This window comes from Lycorma delicatula, chromosome 13 (genome assembly GCF_047948215.1).
Source record: "Lycorma delicatula isolate Av1 chromosome 13, ASM4794821v1, whole genome shotgun sequence".
NCBI classification, from domain to species: Eukaryota; Metazoa; Arthropoda; class Insecta; order Hemiptera; family Fulgoridae; genus Lycorma; species Lycorma delicatula.
The window spans coordinates 17643560-17657591 of record NC_134467.1 but is presented as its reverse complement, the minus strand read 5'-3'; the positions used below and the strand labels follow the sequence as shown (position 1 = coordinate 17657591).

General features: G+C 28.7%; 2 protein-coding genes across 3 annotated transcripts in view; one reads left to right on the top strand and one right to left on the bottom strand.

Moving 5' to 3' along the window:
• Positions 1 to 6239: 6239 nt before the first annotated feature.
• On the bottom strand, positions 6240 to 12356 carry LOC142333786 (coenzyme Q-binding protein COQ10 homolog B, mitochondrial). Its single transcript, XM_075381300.1, has 3 exons — positions 12199 to 12356; positions 9893 to 10093; positions 6240 to 6968 (listed from the first exon to the last, which is right to left on the bottom strand). Exons 1-3 carry the CDS (start codon positions 12282 to 12284, stop codon positions 6473 to 6475), a joined length of 783 nt encoding a protein of 260 aa, XP_075237415.1. The 5' UTR covers positions 12285 to 12356; the 3' UTR covers positions 6240 to 6472.
• Positions 12357 to 12575: 219 nt separating this feature from the next.
• The window catches only part of LOC142333833 (phospholipase DDHD1-like), a 62681-nt gene continuing 61224 nt past the window's right edge, over positions 12576 to 14032 (top strand). For both annotated transcript variants that reach the window (XM_075381384.1, XM_075381383.1), the window contains exon 1: positions 12576 to 13287. In XM_075381384.1, coding sequence (XP_075237499.1) covers positions 12711 to 13287 — 577 coding nt within the window. In that variant the 5' untranslated portion in view covers positions 12576 to 12710. The remainder of the gene's footprint in view (positions 13288 to 14032) is intronic.

Sequence of the window (14032 nt, the reverse complement as noted above, 5' to 3'; positions counted from 1 at the left end):
ATGTATACCCACTTTCATTAAAATATCTTAATCAGTTTTTTATTTGAAAAACAGAGCGAAAATGAAGCAAGATAGGGCATTTTTTCACAAGAACATTTTTGTTTATTTTGATGTCCTTGAATCAGCCCTTAAATTTGACCAATACCTACTTCCCAGGTCATCCTTTGTTAGCAGAGTGATAAATAATAAGATTTATTACTCTGGCTATAAATATAAAATAGATAATTTAATTGAATTACTTGTAAACTTTTGAAAAAAATAATGCGGCTACTTTAAATTTTAAACTATTTAATTTTTTTTTATACATTCAATATAAAGCGATTGTATCATTGAGGTAAAAACATCTTTCTAAAAATCATTATATGAATTCATTAATTTATATAGTAATATAAAATAAAACGCATTCTTAATAAAATTCATCATTTCTCAACATAAGTAATAGAGTTAGTACAGTGTATAAGAGGGCAGATGTCACTTGCAGAGCTGAACATGTTGTGCATTTCAATACGCTTGATATTCTGATGTGTGGTAGTACTATGATTGGCTCAGTGAAGAAGGCAACAGGAGATTGCTTCATGCTTTGTAATAAGCCTGCCACAACTCGCTAAGGAACTGGAATTGCCAGTCTAATTTCAGGAGTGACATGTATTTAATATCAAGTTGTCGAAAATTGTTTTCTGTTATGAGGCCTAATATACATATATGAAAAAAAAATTTATAGTAGTTTTGTAGGAAATTTGTCTATAAATAATAATAGTAATATTGTTTAGGTTTCAAAAAATTATGAAAAAACATTTTGGAGGGAGAGATTAAATACGGCTGATTGATGGAAATAAATTTAACAGGTTATGCTGGATCTACTATATAAACTTCAGAGATTACTCACAGACGACGTTTTAAAACTTATTTTTTATTATCATGAGTAATGGTTTTAAATACTTTGTATTGTAAATCTCAGTAACCTATTTTTTATTAAATATACATACTAATATGAGATCAGGTAATGAATGGCAAATGGACCTAAAGATTGATCCCTTACTTTCAGGGATGGCTATACTGCAAACATGGGGAACTGGGATAAGAGTTGACCAAGTATGTGATTATTGCAGGGAGTGTTATACCGCAGAACAACTGTGTTGTGCACAATCGGTTTCTGCATAATAGGAAAGCATACCAGAGAGAATTTGGTGTGCTTATTCCAGACACCAGCATGGGGACTCTGCTGCAGAGTGAATGAGCCATGATTATCCGTCCAGGGTGGTGGAAGAAGTGCAAGGGTGAATAACTCCCCTTTAATCTCTCTTGGGGTTGTGTTGATATTAAAGCAGGTCCAGCACCCAAAATTGAGAAATGAAAAAAGTACATATACTAACAACCAATAAGGGTTCTAGGGAGTTTGTAAACTACCCTGATCATTCGCAATTCCTTTGTCGCTTGATAGTTGTTTGCATTTTCGTATCCTTTATGTCTCTCCTTGGATAAATCTATATTATAATAAACAGCAAGGTTGCCATATTTCTTTATTGAGAACAGTATAGTAATAACCATCTGCATCTGTAGAAAAATCAAAGGACTTGAAGTTGCAGAAAAACCCAAACTATTCACTTAAGTGCCTACTGGTAAAAGCTAAGTTCTTATTCCTAATAAAATTTAATCTTTCTTTTTCCTGTTTAGCCTCCGGTAATTACCTTTCAGATAATACTTCAGAGGATGATATGTATGAGTGTAGTCTTGTACAGTATTAGTTCGATCATTCCTGAGATGTGTGGTTAATTGAAACCCAATCAAAGAACACCGGTATCCACGATCTAGTATTAAAATTTAATCTAAGACGGTATTAAGAAGCAATTTTAGCAAAATGACTGATTGCAAGTTTTTTATTTTTTAGATATAGACAAGGTGATTTTTAAAAAAAATAGTGATATTAAAAATGACATTATTAATAACAGTTTTTAAGAAAATCAGTTTCAAAATGTGAAAGAATGTAGTGAAATATTGTTACATAATATGGTAAGCAAATAATTTCCCCCCCCCAAAAATGAACTCACGATCTTTATTTTGTAATGGTTAAAGAATTTTTACTACTAAATTAAGAGCAGCGGATATTGCTGATGACAAAACTCTAGAGGAACCGATGAAACCTGTAAAAGGTGAGGAAATATCAACTCTCACCAAGAGTTTGCCCAATTCAAGTATAAAAAGTTCCCAAAAAGAAATTAATGTGTAAATTTGCAAGTAAAAAAATCTCTTTCCATAACATAATTATTAAATGTTAGGGAAGGCAAACATTATTAATTATTTAATTACAGTTCCATAACAAATCATAATCATTATTTAGTTACATTAATGTAAAATCTTTTTCCAATTCAGATTTACTTTTTGTTGTTGGGTTTCAAATCCATGATGTTTCAATTGTTTAAATTTTCATATAATAATTTTATATCTGAAAATTTTTATTTATGAAAATAATATTTATAATTTATATTCTTTATCTGAAAATTTTCTGTATAAAGAATATATCCAGCATTTTTTGTTAGGAGTTTTATTGTTTAAATAAATAAATTTAAACATTTTGGATTTGAAACCCAAGGAAACAAGTTCATATTTCTGAATGCCAACTTTTGAATCTTGAAAATTTTTTCTTTTTTTTTTGTAGAGCTCCAAGAGACAATGTAATACTTTATATTGAAATGCACTTAGACATAATAAATATTTAGTAATAATGAAAAGTTTAGCATTTATTAACGTGTTTCAAAGCAAAAGGAATATAATTTTATATATGAAGGTTTTTAACTGTTTGACCATCTATTTTTTTAAATATTGCAAAAATATAGTTAAAATCTTTTTTACCCGCTCAAATAATTTCTAACAAATGATCATCGGCTGATGATAATGAAGAGTCATTATTCATAAAGGAACTGGACATATACAAGGTATATTCAGAAAATAACCAAACATTTTTAAATAGATGCAACAGAGATATTTAGTGATGTGCGGTTGGCAGCATTATGTTCCACATAACCTCTTCTAGTAACCACATGTTCCTGGATTGTTAATATCTTGTTTAGTTTTCATGTTACTGATATTTTAGTGCAAAGTGTTTTTAACAATTTTTTTAATATGTGATTTTCAGGAGCAATGATAAAATATAAAATTTTGCATGAAACTGGTAAAAATTAAACATTACAACTTGAAACAAGCTTACGGAGATGATGCTCTGGGTTGTATGCAATGTTACAAATGGATTTCATGATTTAAGAGTGGTCATCAGTTGTTTGAAGATGATTCTTGACCAGGAAGGCCTTTGACTTCAACTATGACACTTATGTTCAGAAAATCAATGATCTGGTGCGTCCAAATCGCTGATTGACTGTCGGAGAACTTGCAGAAGAGGTTAGAATCTCAATTGGATCGTGACATGACATTTTGCCTGAAAAATTAAACATGCATTGAGTTGCAGCAAAGTTTGTTGCTCATTTGATGACTGAACGTAGAAAGAACTACGAGTGGATGTTTGTTGCCAACTTCTTGAATAAGCCAACATTAATTAAACATTCATGCAAAGGATCATAATGGGAGACGAAAGCTGGGTTTATAGCTACAACATCGAAACAAAGTTTAATCATCACAATGGATTGGCAAAGGATCTCCATGCCTCCCTATCGCTAGACCTGGCTCCTTGTGACCTTTTCTATTTACAAAATTAAAATCAGTGATGAAAGGATGCCATTTTGCGACTATTGATGTCATTAAAGCAAATTCGTCACGGACCTTAAAGGCCATTTCAAATGAAGCTATCCAGGATTGCTTCACGAAGTGGAAACACCACTGGGAAAAATGTGTAAGGGAGGGAACGAGGCAAAGACCAATAATCTGTAAAAGGTTACTTTTTTCTATATATTCATATATTGACACAATTCAATACTAGTTAGTTTGATGCCTATACAATGCTTTTATAATAATATTTAATATGGGATTTTCTCAGAAATCATAACAATAGTAAAACCTGTATTGACCTACTAAATGACAGTTTGTTTATACAACAAAATGAAATTATGAAATGTTTACATATTTATATTCGTTTTACTGCAAAATATATGACAAAAAAATGTTTATAATTCTTTTAATTTTTTGTTACAAGAGAATATCAATGTGAGAAGTTTTATTGTATTAAACATATACAATACAATTTCACTATAACATGGGTAGAAGGTTGTACTTTAAAAAAAAACTGTTATAAGATATAACAAAAACGTTTTCTACTTTTAAGTAGGTTTATAGAAAAAAATGTTAACTATGTATATGTATTTTAATAATACATTGAACAGAATAGATAAATATACTAATGAGTTTAGCTCTGAAATTATATGTAATTGTAAAAAAAAGAAAAAAATGAATTCCAAATAAAACAAAAATGATTTCCTACTTTTTCAAATATTTGTCTTAAATCTATGTGTTAATTATATGTAACTGGTATTTCAAAAAGAATGCAACCCTAAAGAAGGTAGAAGTCATGCATAAGTAAATTTTATTTCTCGCTACAAGTCTCATTTGGCAACACTGTACTCAAGGTTAGCAGCTTGTTACAGTTGAAATGTCCTTATGCACTACTGCTGTACCAGTATAAATTCATTTCTATTGTGTTAACTATATCGTTTTCCAAGTACAAACACGTGTATTATTGAGACTTATTTTTAAGTCGTTTTTTATGAACGAGTGAAAGACGAGTTTCGGATAAAATTTTCCAGTTCTTCAGTTCCTAATAAGTCAATAATATCGCATTCGACTAATAAATTTCATGAGACTGGGAGTGTACATGATCAGAAAAGCACAGGTCGACCATCATTACAGTAGAAGTTCTGGAGGATGTGAAAGAATGTTTGACTTGCTCACCCAGAAAATCGCTCAAAACGTTATCTTCACAGGCTGCGCTTTCAGTATCTATAGCTTTCAGAGCTACTGAAAAATTACAATCGCATCGGTGTCATTCAATAAGTAGACCGTGGAAAATGTTTACAGTATTGTCATTGGTTTTGTTCTCTTGTTGATGAAAACGGTACTGAAATTTTTGATTGTGTTTAATTCAGCGATGAGGCTTGGTTTGACTTGGATGGGTACATTAACAGCCAAAACTGCTGAATACGGAATGCTGAAAATTCTCATACACATCATCAACGACCATTACACACACGTAAAATTGGTGTTTGGTGTGCAATCTCCCAGTGTTGTGTAACACGGCCTTTATTTTTTGACAAATCTGTAGATGGTATGGTTTATCGCAACTTAATCGAACAGTTTATCGCCATGTTAGATTTATGTGAATGAGAATGTTGGTTCCAGTAGAATAATGTAACGTGTGATACTGTTAATGAAACGCAGGATATGTTACAGGAATTTTTTGGCCATCGTTTGATATCAAAAGGGTTGTGGCCTCCAAAATCCCCAGATCTTACATCAGCAGACTTTTTCCTTTGAAAGCAGTTAAAAAGTATAGTTTTTAAAAACAATCCTCATACATTTGATAAATTGAAGTGAGATTTTAAACATTATGAAAAGTGGCTGCAAATGTTATGAAATGTGTACGAACCTGCATCGGGATCACAGGAAATCATTTTGAACATCTATTGTAAAGTTATTAAAGGTAACTTGAATATTGTTGTATAAGTACTTTATTAATATTTTTGTAATAAATTCACAGCATCAAACAACGGGATTGCATCCTTTTTGAAACACCTGTTATTATATTCAGATGTGTTGTGTGTTGTAATAAAGTTGTACTGTGTATTACTTTAGACTATTTTGAATTCAAATCAGTTATTACAATACTGTCTTCAAAACTAGGCTATAAAGGAAATTGCTTAAACGACAAATTACTTACTTAACAGTACAATTACTTTAATTTACTGTTTCACCCCCCCCCCCCCCAAAAAAAAACAGTGGAAATGAAATCCAGCAACAAAAATTAAAATACAATACACACTCGGTACTGTATTTTTATTTTATTCTTACAATAATTCTCATTTTTAATTGTAACATTTGGTAAAATTTTAATTGTTACAACATTAACTTAACTGGCATTGTTCAAAATAATGCAGTTAGTGTATAAGGTGAGTATAGCGGTTATTTCTGAATAGCCACCTTACAGCAGGATCGTACTATATTTTAAACTGCATTACCAACTACTGCAAATAAATGCAGTCCAATTTAGTAAAATATATTACAATAGAATTCTACAGTAGTCATGCTTTTTAAAACCATTTTTTAATACTTAATAAATTAATCTATTTTATAAATAAATAAACAACAAAACTTAATATAACATAAAAAATATAAAAACAATATATAACAATCATTAAAATTAATTAAAAGAACAGAAAAAAATGGTAAACATATTTTTTTTGTTCAATAATAATTTTATAAATAAAAATATACATTAATCTTTACACACAAATTTCACTAAAATTTCATGACATCATGATGTGGATGATGGTGACGATGATGAATTCGAAGTATGAGTATTATTTAATACATTTAATTTAATCGTTGGTATCGTCGGTTTACCGTATCGTCTAATCGCTTCGGTGTAGAACGCGCTTTCCATTTGTTTAACTAATTCATTAAAAAACATGTTGGCTAACTGTGAATGAAATATTGATTTAAATTCAAACGAAACGTAAAAATAAATTACACATGATCTAGGATTTTTACTTAACCCTGGACTAAATTTCCAGTTTGTAACTAAATGATCGAATAAAATCGCATCTCTTGATTCTGCCATTATGTAAGTAGGTTTCAAGTATCTTATATGAGACGTATATTTCTCGACGACTGGTGGAAATCCAATAACTAAGTCGGCTTTCATTCTGTCACCTTGATGTAATTTAATAATAGATTTTTTACAAAACGGTAAAAAATCTTTGTAACTATTAACATCTGATACTACGTTAAACATTTCTTCCATTGAAAACCTGTAAAAAATAAATATTATTGGTATTAAAAATTATTCAATACCGTTACAGGATTATTTGGTTATATACAAATTGTTACTACATAAAGGATGTAACTTGAATTTTCATAATATTTTTATTACACATATCTGAAATTTCCCACTACATCTTTAAAAGTGATTTCCAATAATGTGAAATCCCATTTATTGAAGAAATATCATAATCCAATTGAATGCAGATGTCAGAAAAAAAATTTAAACATCAACAAAGGAAAACTTTTGATTGTATAAAGATATCAGATAGATTCTTGATTGTTACAAGTCCTTTGAGAACAAGTAACTTACAGAAAAATTCTTTTAACATAGCTATTTCATCAGCGTAGCATCATATTTAATTAAGACAGATGGCGTCGTCTTTCTGAAATTAACATTCTTGATAATTCTTCTACTTTATTAGAAAAAATGTTAATGATAACTTCCTATCAACAATATAATAAACTAAACAAATCATTGCAAATAAAACCATGTACTGTCTTATAATAAATTAAAGGACACAACAGTTAAAAAAAATTTAAAAAAGAAAACTGCATACCAAAACACTCATTTTTATGAGTATGTAATGAATATTTGTATTGAGGGCCAAAGATTTTCCTATAATTTGCAGTTGTTATTCGGATTCAGAATAGAAATGTGTCGATGAGTAGCTCTGACTGCAGAGCTTGGACACTCGTCCCTGCTGCTGGATCTTTCTATTTAACTGATGGATATTTATTTTTTATTGTCCCATGAAGAAACTGAGAAACTTGCAGAGCATGTACTACTTGTGAAAATAATGAATAAAGTGCATATAAAAATAGGTCTGGAAATGCTTTGTTTTCGAGTTACAACTAGCGAAAGATTTCACCCGGATTTCAGTTCTTCTAAAAAAAATAACTACTGTAATTTTTTGGACCCAAATTAAAGATTACAGTTGATGGGTTTCTTATGTAATTTGAACTGGGAAATAATAGCTTTTAAGATATCAGACAAAAAACAAAATCTGATGTCAAAAAAAAAGTTTTTTTTTTTTAGGTTTGTAATAGAATAACTTTGTTAAATGACTAATAAATGCGGAAGATTTAGTAAAAAAAACTTGTAGTGAATTTAATTCTGCTAAGATTAATGTAAATGTAACCAATAAAAACGTTTAAAAATGAGAGTGAAAAATCTAGTTTTTCGACACCAAATTTTGTATTTCAACCCTTCAAACCGGTATTTAAATTTTTAAAGCTGTACCCTACTGCCGGTAATTTAAATGCCCAACCAGCAGCTGTATTACAGTACTAAAAGTAAAAAAATTATAGCTTTAAAACTATTACACCAATTTAAATCAAATTTTCATCAGAAGAATCATCCACTTTTTCCCATCTCCAATCTGTCTTTTCTTGTACGCTTCACTTGTATATCAATATCGTCATCACTATCGCCACTACTCTGTTCAGAATCTTCTTTATTTTCATTACGATTTTCTGGCACAAAATCTTCATCACTTTCGTCACTATCAAATATTCTAATGTTACTGTCACACATCTCATCTAAACATTCAATAATTTGTTCCGATGTAAGATAACGCGAAGTGCTTGACCCAGCCATTTTCATTTACTCGCAACTGACTGAGAGAAGACCATTCAACTTCATAGAACAAAATCATATTTCATCACCGGTATGCAATCCTATGCAGTTATAAAAACACGGAGGGGAAGAACGAATCCTCGTGATAACACAAAGCCAGTTGTTCAAATAAACATTATTAGATGGCAGTGTTATGAAGTTTTGAAGCAAGCACTGCGCGCTGCCTGCGAGACTGTCACGTCCATCTGCCGATACATACAACTTAACATGTGCGTGAAATTCACGTGCTCCCTGCCTGAAGGGTTAAGTCAGATATCTTAAAGCTACTGGAGTTACATTTTGGAGCAGAAAATGTTATTTCAATATACAACTGACCTTCTGAACATACAGTGCTGCATCTGAAATATGGTGTATTATAAAATTTATCCTTATGTTAGTTACATTTTCATTCTAAAGGTTACATCCTCTTTTGAAATAGCTATAGTAAAACAACAATTTTTTCATGGGACTGAAGAGAAATCGAAAACCTGCACACTTGATTGTTAACTACTCAAATCGGACATGTTACGATCCCGTGTTTTATTTAGTTAAATCTCAATTTTTTTTATAAAATTATGTGATATTTAATTTCACATTTTCTTTTTGGCGCTATTTAAGACTGCATAACTTATAAATTGATGGTTTCATATCTCAGGATGTACTTAAAACTAAAAGGAATAAAAAAACTACTTAAAACTAAAAGGAATGCAGTAATAGTAAAATGACAACAGTTATATTATATAAAATAAACCAGTTCCTTTTTATAACTTAAGTAATTGATAGCTGATGAACATAGTAATCATTAATCAGAACGAAAGATTAATTCTTTTTCTGATATCTCAAATTTTTTTCAAATATAATATAATTAAAATAAACGATAACGGGTATAGAGACTTAGAAAAGAAAAATAACAGAAAATAAGTATGGTATGGAAGAACACAGTAGTTTAATGTACATTATCAGTTTTTTTGAGAAAAAGTTTTTTAGAGAAGTTTGAGTTTTAAAGGGAAGCTTTTTTATTGGTAGTAAAGTGATTTTTAGTCTTTTATCCATTTTTAAATTTAGTGATTTTTAAAATTTGTCAAGCACAAACTTGTATTTTATATGAATCAGCATATTTGTTAATAAAATTGGTGAACTGGTGTTACAGTCTCTTCCTATCTGATTTATATATTTATATTATTTAGTGGATGTAACATAAGAAACTCTTTTAGGACTATTCTATTACATCTCAGAAAACTTAAATTTACCCTATTTTATTAAAAAAAAATATATAAATAATGTTTGTATACACACCCAACTAGTTTTCGACCACTGAACTCTTTTTTTCTACTACCTTGTGAAAATGAAAAAAAATTTTTTCTAGAACAAGTATTCCAATTCGTAACTGCTAATGCAGATTTATTATAACTATTATTATTAAAATTATAAGATTTAAACCCTGGAGCACAATGATATATTTGCACTTCCACTCCAGAATCTATCCATGGTAACATCCTGAAAAAAAAAATGGTTGAGAATGAATAAGCTTACATTACCAGAACACGTTTTAGTAGAATATATTTATACTTATTTTGGAACCTTCCTGATTTTGACACTTTTATTTATTTATTTTTAAATTTATTTATCAATTTTTTATTTTTTTTTTGGCCCTAGTTAACACTTTTACTTATTTTGAGGTAGGAGGTTCCTGATATTATATTTTATATTCAATTCCTGATGAGACAGGAGGTTATTTCTTCAGACGTCACTAATCTTTTGGATCTTTTCTGTTTTTACCTCCACAATGGTTTTTTTTTTTTTACGTTACGCATTACATTTTTTGGAGGTATTTGCAGAGAAATTATAAATATAATATAGTTAAATTTAACCCACACTTGCTTTGCTCGCTAGTCAAAGTTAAAAAGCATAAGTTAAGTTTGGTTAGAGTATATTTATAACTTCTCTGCAAATAACTCCAAATGGCCATTGATTTGGAAGAAAAGACAAAAAAAAATAATATGTAACCCCTACTTTTGAATGATCTTTAAAAATCCAAAGTCAAAATTTTTAAATTCTGAAAAAAAAAGTTGGTCTGACTTTTTACATTGTAACTTATTACCCATCAAAGAGTGAATATCATTTTCTTTCATTAATTTTTGATGCTCAATCCAGAACAAGTCTGAATTTTAAATTCCAAGAAAAGTATACAGCTGGGAATAAGATTCCTATTAAAAAGTAACTACAATTCATTGAAAAAAAATACATAAACCTTAAAAGACTTAAAATAATATCATTTTCACCTTCATTACATTCATGACCCAAGCTTGATAAATAAAATAAATTTTTGCAATTTAAAATATTACTCTACAAAATGTGAGAGTAAAATACATGTTCTTGTTTAAGTATATCAGTAGTATATCTTTATATTGTTTCCATTATACTGCCATTGGCAAAACCAGAACTACATTTTCAAGCTCATTGATATTATGTTTTCATTTTGAGAAGCTGTGTGTAATGAAAAAATATATAAAAATCACAAAATGTAGATTTAATTTCATTTAATGGGTTGTTTAATATCAAAGAATAACCTCTGTAACTATCCTTGGAACAATCCTTTCTATTTGTAAATGATAAATTTAATCAACTTCATCAAAATCATGTAGAGATTTCAAAGTTCCTTACCACAAATTCCAGTTAATTAGTTTTTTCTTGTATTTATATTTTTAATTAACTTTAATAAATATTTCAACTTATTTTTTATTGGTAACAGTAGAAAGTACAAATTACAAAATTTAATGTATACATATATATTTCAGTTATGTTACCTCAAGGACAAAAATCCCTCTTAACTGATATTAGTAATTTCTTAAATAAAACATATTTTTTTACACCACTTACAAGTAACTCAGCAAAGTTACTAAAAATGATTGTCAATTGCAGTTATCTATACATAGTTTTAATCATAATGGGGCACAGTATACTAGCAAAATATTAAACATTAAAAATATTACTCGAAATTTCTGTACACAACTCTGTAATCTGTGGTACAGGATATTTGCAACTAATGATAAACATGGAACTAAAAAGTATGATACATAAACAAAAAAATAAAATATAGAATTTGGCAAAAATAACAGCATTAAATACTAAAAAAGTGTACTATAACACAATTTTTAAGACAATCAAAAAATAATAAATATTTTTATTATTAATTTTAACAAATACAATGCAAATTATAATTTATATAAAATTATAGTAATTAAACAGGAATTTCTTAACATTTTTTTTCAACACAATTACTCAATAACATATACTAAAAATAAAATTTTGGCATAAATATGCTGATACTTGTAAACTTCCTTTTGTTATCTCTTGTCAAACTGTTACTTTACAATTCCAGATTATTAATATATTAATTTACGTAAATTTTTCTTTGTGAAATTTTATATTAAGTAAATTTGAAATAAATACGAGTAATGAATACAAAATAAGGGCAAAGTACGTTCTCAGTTAATTTTCAAGGTTATGTTACAATGTTATTCTTATGATATAATCATTAATATAGATAGATTTAAAAAAATAAACCTAGAAATTTTATTGAACTAATGATACTAACGTACCTACACGTATGAAGCAACTTATATTTTCTAAATAATCGTTTGAATAAAATTGATAAATTGTTAATGTGCTTTTCAAATAGAGCCATTGGTCGAAGCTAACTATAAGCATGACGAAATCGCTTGCTCAAGTACATTATTCTTTTCTAAACTAGCTACATATTTATGTAAATATTTACGATTAATGATGAATTTTATACTAAATATACATTAATTTTAATTTATTTTCTCGTAATTTTTCGTTTTTTAATATTAGTTCATTGTTAGAAGAATTTGGTTGTTTTTGAAAATATTTTCGATTACGTTTACTAACCTGTTATGCAAATTATCCAAACTGAATCATATGTTTACTAGGAATTAGAATGATTAGAATTTGTAGTTAGTCGAGTGTTGTACATGTGATAATATTTTTGTTGTGCAATTTTACTGTAGTGATAGTGTTTTGGTTGTATAAATTTTTGTTATTTGTATAAAATCAAGGTTTAATATTTTGTGTGATATTTAATTAAGTGTAAATGTTTAAATTAAGTTCAAGTTTTAGCGGTAAAACTGCTACGAATTCTAATGATGAAGTTAAAAATGACAGCGGTGTTATTGATGATTCTAATGGTATAGATTTAAGTTCTGATGATATTGAACAAAGTGCCTCATCGTTTTCAAAATCAAGACTTATTAATCCAGAATGGAGTGATCAGCATACAGATTCTAAAAGTTCGGACGATCCTGTCGATGAATTAAACCCGGAAAGTGTTAGATGGTTTTATAAAAACTTCTCGGATAAACAATGGACAGAATTTAACGGGTACGATTCTTTACGTATCGAAGAAAAGTACAGAAAATTAACGGATATAGAATTAAAAATTTTTAGTAATTGCGTTAGAAATCTAAAACCAAACAATGATCGTTCGGCAAATTCAAGTCCAGTACCTTTTGATTCACCAAAAAAATCTGTTAAGTTAGAATCAACATATAGATCAATTCAGGGCCCAGAGTTATCTCCGTGTTCAGATGTTGAAGAAAGAGTTGTAGTTCGTGGTGGACTGTATGAAGTAGATGTTCTTCAACGTACTTGTGCATCAATTTTTTGGCCAGGTATGATTTTTAAGTTTTTAAAAATTTCATTATAAAACTAGCGAAGCTTACAGTTTTTGTTTGTTGTTAGTGCATCTCCATGTTTACAATTCAAATTTCAAGGTGGTTTGATTACCAATATTTTCATTTAACCTCAAATTAATTTTATAACTTTAGCAAATTCCAAAATTTAATTGCAGTAATGAACCCTAATATATTATGGATCAATTAAGTTGTACAGTACTCCTCTTTTTTAAATAAAACTAAAAATAATGAACAAATTTAGCCGAATTGTTGTGTAATACATTTGATCCTTAATCAAAACTAACAAGATTTAAAAAAAACATTAACATTTAGTATTGTTGCTAATATAAGATTGGTAATTGGTTCATCATGTATCGTAACATCTGATAAAGTTTTATTTGATTTACATTTTAACCAAAATGTTAAAATGATGAGGAATGTTAAAAACATCAAATACACCATCTCTACCAAACTTGCAGTAAATATACTATCACTTTTAGTTTTCTTTCTAAACTTCCTTAAAAATTATTAGCTAGGGTTCTAGAATGTGGTTAGCTATTTTATAACAGCTGTTCTTTTGTCAGATCCTTTAATAAACTGGAAAGAATATTATTTTATTTATAAATCAATTTTATTACACACCCATTTATTTTACTTGAATTCGATTGATTAAGCAATCATTCCTTCAAAAATGTTTATTGTTTTGGTTGGAATACCAGGATATAATGAAGCTATTTACATC